This window comes from Onychostoma macrolepis, chromosome 23 (assembly GCF_012432095.1).
Source record: "Onychostoma macrolepis isolate SWU-2019 chromosome 23, ASM1243209v1, whole genome shotgun sequence".
Lineage (NCBI taxonomy): Eukaryota > Metazoa > Chordata > Actinopteri > Cypriniformes > Cyprinidae > Onychostoma > Onychostoma macrolepis.
The window spans coordinates 1,372,586-1,379,532 of record NC_081177.1 but is presented as its reverse complement, the minus strand read 5'-3'; the positions used below and the strand labels follow the sequence as shown (position 1 = coordinate 1,379,532).

General features: G+C 44.5%; 1 protein-coding gene across 1 annotated transcript in view; it reads left to right on the top strand.

The window, feature by feature from the left end:
* Window positions 1–494: 494 nt before the first annotated feature.
* Window positions 495–6,947, top strand: part of LOC131532229 (uncharacterized) — a 136,736-nt gene continuing 130,283 nt past the window's right edge. Inside the window, exons 1-6 of the mRNA XM_058763739.1 lie at window positions 495–775; window positions 833–922; window positions 983–1,300; window positions 1,360–1,665; window positions 1,819–1,848; window positions 2,108–2,269. Of these exons, the coding sequence (XP_058619722.1) occupies window positions 557–775; window positions 833–922; window positions 983–1,300; window positions 1,360–1,665; window positions 1,819–1,848; window positions 2,108–2,269 (1,125 nt within the window). The 5' untranslated portion in view covers window positions 495–556. The remainder of the gene's footprint in view (window positions 776–832; window positions 923–982; window positions 1,301–1,359; window positions 1,666–1,818; window positions 1,849–2,107; window positions 2,270–6,947) is intronic.

Sequence of the window (6,947 nt, the reverse complement as noted above, 5' to 3'; positions counted from 1 at the left end):
TAGCTCAAGATGACGATAGGAAAAGCATCCTGGCTCAAGGTGACGTTAGGAGCATCCTGGCTCAAGGTGACGTTAGAGCAGCATCCTGGCTCAAGGTGACGTTAGGAGACCTCGGAATCCTGGCTCAAGGTGACGTTAGAGCAGCATCCTGGCTCAAGGTGGCGTTAGGAGCAGCATCCTGGCTCAAGGTGACGTTAGGAAAAGCATCCTGGCTCAAGGTGACGTTAGGAAAAGCATCCTGGCTCAAGGTGACGTTAGAGCAGCATCCTGGCTCAAGGTGACGTTAGGAGACTCATCCTGGCTCAAGGTGACGTTAGAGACTCGGAATCCTGGCTCAAGGTGGACGTTAGGAGACTCGAATCCTGGCTCAAGGTGACGTTAGGAAAAGCATCCTGGCTCAAGGTGACGTTAGGAGCATCCTGGCTCAAGGTGACGTTAGAGCAGCATCCTGGCTCAAGGTGACGTTAGAGCAGCATCCTGGCTCAAGGTGACGTTAGGAGACTCGGAATCCTGGCTCAAGGTGACGTTAGAAGCAGAAGCAGCATCCTAGCTCAAGATGACGATAGGAAAAGCATCCTGGCTCAAGGTGACGTTAGGAGACTCGGAATCCTGGCTCAAGGTGACGTTAGGAGCAGCATCCTGGCTCAAGGTGACGTTAGGAGACTCGGAATCCTGGCTCAAGGTGACGTTAGGAGCAGCATCCTGGCTCAAGGTGACGTTAGGAGACTCGGAATCCTGGCTCAAGGTGACGTTAGGAGCAGCATCCTGGCTCAAGGTGACGTTAGGAGCATCCTGGCTCAAGGTGACGTTAGGAGCAGCATCCTGGCTCAAGGTGACGTTAGGAGCAGCATCCTGGCTCAAGGTGACGTTAGGAGCAGCATCCTGGCTCAAGGTGACGTTAGGAGCAGCATCCTGGCTCAAGGTGACGTTAGGAGCATCCTGGCTCAAGGTGACGTTAGGAGACTCGGAATCCTGGCTCAAGGTGACGTTAGGAGCAGCATCCTGGCTCAAGGTGACGTTAGGAGACTCGGAATCCTGGCTCAAGGTGACGTTAGGAGAAGCATCCTGGCTCAAGGTGACGTTAGGAGACTCGGAATCCTGGCTCAAGGTGACGTTAGGAGACTCGGAATCCTGGCTCAAGGTGACGTTAGGAGACTCGGAATCCTGGCTCAAGGTGACGTTAGGAGACTCGGAATCCTGGCTCAAGGTGACGTTAGGAGACTCGGAATCCTGGCTCAAGGTGACGTTAGGAGCAGCATCCTGGCTCAAGGTGACGTTAGGAGCAGCATCCTGGCTCAAGGTGACGTTAGAGCAGCATCCTGGCTCAAGGTGACGTTAGGAGCAGCATCCTGGCTCAAGGTGACGTTAGGAGCAGCATCCTGGCTCAAGGTGACGTTAGGAGACTCGGAATCCTGGCTCAAGGTGACGTTAGGAGCAGCATCCTGGCTCAAGGTGACGTTAGGAGCAGCATCCTGGCTCAAGGTGACGTTAGGAGCAGCATCCTGGCTCAAGGTGACGTTAGGAGCAGCATCCTGGCTCAAGGTGACGTTAGGAGCAGCATCCTGGCTCAAGGTGACGTTAGGAGCAGCATCCTGGCTCAAGGTGACGTTAGGGGACTCGGAATCCTGGCTCAAGGTGACGTTAGGAGCAGCATCCTGGCTCAAGGTGACGTTAGGAGCATCCTGGCTCAAGGTGACGCGTTAGGAGACTCGGAATCCTGGCTCAAGGTGACGCGTTAGGAGACTGAATCCTGGCTCAAGGTGACGTTAGGAGCAGCATCCTGGCTCAAGGTGACGTTAGGAGACATCCTGGCTCAAGGTGACGTTAGGAAAAGCATCCTGGCTCAAGGTGACGCGTTAGGAGACTCGGAATCCTGGCTCAAGGTGACGTTAGGAGCAGCATCCTGGCTCAAGGTGACGTTAGGAGACTCGGAATCCTGGCTCAAGGTGACGTTAGGAGCAGCATCCTGGCTCAAGGTGACGTTAGGAGACTCGGAATCCTGGCTCAAGGTGACGTTAGGAGACTCGGAATCCTGGCTCAAGGTGACGTTAGGAGACTCGGAATCCTGGCTCAAGGTGGCGTTAGGAGACTCGAATCCTGGCTCAAGGTGACGTTAGGAGACTCGGAATCCTGGCTCAAGGTGACGTTAGGAGACTCGGAATCCTGGCTCAAGGTGACGTTAGGAGACTCGGAATCCTGGCTCAAGGTGACGTTAGGAGACTCGGAATCCTGGCTCAAGGTGACGTTAGGAAAAGCATCCTGGCTCAAGGTGACGTTAGGAAAAGCATCCTGGCTCAAAGTGACGTTAGGAGACTCGGAATCCTGGCTCAAGGTGACGTTAGGAGACTCGGAATCCTGGCTCAAGGTGACGTTAGGAGACTCGGAATCCTGGCTCAAGGTGACGTTAGAGACTCGGAATCCTGGCTCAAGGTGACGTTAGGAGACTCGGAATCCTGGCTCAAGGTGACGTTAGGAGCATCCTGGCTCAAGGTGGCGTTAGGAGACTCGGAATCCTGGCTCAAGGTGGCGTTGGGAGACTCGGAATCCTGGCTCAAGGTGACGTTAGGAGACTCGGAATCCTGGCTCAAGGTGACGTTAGGAGACTCGGAATCCTGGCTCAAGGTGACGTTAGGAGACTCGGAATCCTGGCTCAAGGTGACGTTAGGAGACTCGGAATCCTGGCTCAAGGTGACGTTAGAGACTCGGAATCCTGGCTCAAGGTGACGTTAGGAGACTCGGAATCCTGGCTCAAGGTGACGTTAGGAGACTCGGAATCCTGGCTCAAGGTGACGTTAGGAGACTCGGCATCCTGGCTCAAGGTGACGTTAGGAGCAGCATCCTGGCTCAAGGTGACGTTAGGAGCAGCATCCTGGCTCAAGGTGACGTTAGGAGACTCGGAATCCTGGCTCAAGGTGACGTTAGGAGCAGCATCCTGGCTCAAGGTGACTCGCAGGGGGACAGAAATAGATGCACCAACCAAGTTACTGTGGCCATTCAGTGGATTGTCTGTAGAGAGAACAAAGCAAATTAACTCAAATTTAATGCAAAAACGTTATAATCTCATTACTTTACTCCTGGAGTGATGGGTGATGCTTGGTTTCCCAATCTGAGGCAATCTTGTAGTAATGTAAAGAGTCATGTTAAGCTATAGAGCTGAATACAAAGCAGTGATGACAAATGAACGAGAGACTTGGGAAGCCAAGTAATTAATATTTCTCAAGTTATTTTTAACTGCATTATAAAGACTACTCTGAACCTAGAAGGAGCAAGATTGCACAAGTGGACACGTTTGTGCAATTTGGCTCTTGAAAATATCACTTGATACTACCCAAATGAAAGCTACTTTTGGGAAAGAAAAAGAAAAGCTATATTAGTTCATTTTGACGAATGAGTCCAAATGAGTGAATAAAACGATTGGCTCTTCTAATCACTAATATTGTGAGAACACACATATTGAAACAAAAATTCCTACAACCAAACAAAGAATAAAATATTAAAACTCACCTTGCCATACCAACTGGTGATACAAAAACACCAAAAGAGTAAGTTTAATCAAGCCCATTTTTAACACAATTTAACCACTAAAACAGCCAAAGAAAATATACATATAGTTCCAACCAAACCAGGACTTTTAAAGCCAAACAGAAAACAATTTGTGACACCTGGACAGCTCGTTAGCTCATTATTATATAATCAGTAAGCACACACAGCTTGAAAATCATTAAACCTGGGCAGAATAAAGAGGTTCATTTTCTGGCCAGAGAATAACTGGCTTCTGACTGAAGGGTCCCAATGTTCATACTGTCCGTCCTAAATAGTATGTGAGTTGAGAATAAGTGTTTCCCAAAGCACAGTATGTTGAACAGAGTGTGCCAAAAGTCCCCGGATGGTCTATTATTTCAGGTAGATTTTTGAAGTGTGGATCTGTGCACAGTCTTATGGCTAATATTGTTCACAATCCACTGCTTTTTAGTGAAGGATTCAGTTCAGAAATACATACGTGAAAAAACTACATAAAAACTACAACAAAAAAAAAAAAAGCAAACATGGCGGATATGCATGACCTAAAGTTAAGTAGAGAGGTTTAGATGCAATTGGCTGTTTGCAAAAACCCGCCCTCCTTAGATACTGTTGCTATGTCCAACAATGCCAATGCTATGTCTTTCTTAATTTGTGATATTTTACACAGCTCAGGTATTCTGCTGGTTTGTAGTCTCTCTTCAGGTGTAAATACAGCTCCATCTTCTTTTGTATTTTAGTGGCATCTTTCCAATAGGCAGTGTAGTTTTGTTTTTGTAACTGTGTGATTTAGTTGGGCCTGATGGTGCTGTGCTGGTTTGGGTGTAGTGTGAGTACCAGCTGTAAAAGTGCGCTCTTCTGTAGGTTCTGCTCCTGACACTGCAGGGCTTCAGCCTGGTAAGAGCTCGGATCACTGCATGTCAGGTGCTGCTGGAACAGCTCTCTTTTGAATATTAATTAATAGTGGGTATTGTCCTAATTCAGCTCTGCACGAGTTGTTTTGGGTTGCTCTGTTAACTTTTAAGATATTTTTACAAATTTGGGTGTGCATAATTTCAATTTCTTCTTTTTCCCATTTAGAGAAATCTTGGGTTTTTAGAGGTCCGCATATCTCACTGCCATATAGTGCAATTGGTTCGATTACTGCTTTTAGGATTTTTAGCCAGGTTTGAATTGGAATTTCATACTGAATTGTATTTTTGATCATGTAGAAGACTCTCAGTGCTTTTGCTTTCAGTGCATTCACAGCCAGATTGAAGTTTCCTGGTGAGCTGATTTTTAGTCCCAGATAGGTGTATTCATGAGTGTGTTGGAGGACCTGGTTTCCTGCTCTGAATGTGTATTTATTTTCCTTACACCTGGGTCTCTTTTGAAAAATCATTATTTTTGTTAGATTCATTTTAAGAGCCCATGTTTGACTGAAATGATGTCGAGGAGCTGTTGTAGTCCCTCTTTTGTTTTTGACAGAATGACTAAATCATCTGCAAAGAGGATGATTTATACACCATATTCTCACGCAGTAAAAAATACATCATGAAGCAAAGAGCAAACTAACAACACGCCAACAGACAACACTGAGCATGTTACTTCTGGTATGAAACTAGGTCTCAGCTTTCAAATTTTGTAATTTCAATGAAGAAATTCAAACAATAAATACTGTTTTGTGGCTCTTTAATGTGTCGTGACCGATCACTGTATTGTTCAAGCGGCACATGAACTGGGGTTGTGGTTAGAAGGAATACAACTCCGACCAGAAACGGACTGTGAAATTAAATTTTCTACCTATTAGATTGTGTTTTATTAACGTCTACACCTACCCCAAACATAAACCTACCCCTTACAATAATGAAAAATAGTAATTATTGGTGTACAGTGTGACAAAAATTACGCTTTATTGATGGACGCATGTCCAGTCGCGCCATTCGTATCCCTTCTAGTCTTAACCATGAACTGGGGCCCGTTTCAGAAAGGAGGTTAAGTGAAAATCTCTTGAGTACGTTAACCCTGAAATGAGGGAAACTCTGGGTTTTCAGTTTCAAAATGGGAGGTTTGTCAAACCCAAGAAAGCAGGGTAAGTCAAGCCCGTTTCTGAAAGAGAGGTAACTTATACTCGGAGTCAGTTACCATGGTAACTTACTCTGTGAACCTAACTTGATCGGGAGCAGGTTTTCTTTGGTAAACCCAGGCTGTTGTTAACTGAAATAAACCAGGCTTGATGACGTATGCAGCCTACAAATGCGACCTCCGGAGGATGCAGCCTTCCGTTTGGGAAACGGCCATAATCTAACACGATCATCAGATATAAAAGTGTTTAAAAAAGAACGCATGAAGCTACAATAAAATATTGTTTACAAGCAGATACCCTGTTCTTTCTTTTGCTGTTTTGTATGTTCAGATATTCATTTACAAAATATATACAATTTAATACCTAAATAGGGGCATAGTAGTATATTTAAAGTATGATGTAAAGTTGACTTAAAGAAAACTTACGAGTATACTTGCAGTATAAAACTACTAAACTAGTAGTTTACTAAGACTATACTGCAAAGTGTACTAAAATACTACTACATGTATTTAATTAGCAAACTATCAGTATACCTATAAGTCAACTTTTTGTCACAACCTGTGATGGAAGGAGCGAGGGGACAAGGAATCAATTTCAACAGTCTTTAATATAATCCAAACAAAGGGAATTCACACAGGAAACACACAAACATGACAAAGTAGACCCAACAAACACTAACTGAATGGACAAGACCTTAAATACACAGGATAACGAGGGACGAAAGGAGACACACCTGGAATCAAATCAACAATCAAAGGGAGACAGAAACTGGGTCACACGGAACACATGGGGAGCAAAAACACAACAAAACAGTCCAGGGGCCTGACATTTTTAGTATAGTTGCAGTACAAGCTAAAACATTGATGTAAACTAGTTGTGTACTCAAAGTTTACTACTGTTATACTTAAAGTATACTTAAAAGTGTACTTTTATATACTAGAAAGTGGGCCAATTTAGTCCCAAGGAGTATTGAAATAGTACACTTACGAGTATACTACTAGTACACTGATATTTGTGTTCTTACTACATAAAGTATACTTAAAAACATACTTGAACTTTACTTAAGTATACTTAATAAAATAAACTTGAAGTATACTACTTTTTGGTAAGGAAGCTATATTGCAATTTCAGATTAATTTAGATTAATTGTGCAGCATCATTTAAATACATGTATTCTCATTCAAGTGTTTCATTAATTATTAGGTTTTCATAAACTCAGGAAGCCTGTTTGGGAAACCCTGCTGCTTTAACTCAGCACTCTTCATATGAGCTGTGTTTAAATGCTTCAATTTCTGTTTGTGTTTCCAGATAAACTGGTTCTGATCCGAGAGAATAAGACGTGGCCTGAAGCTCTGAGATACTG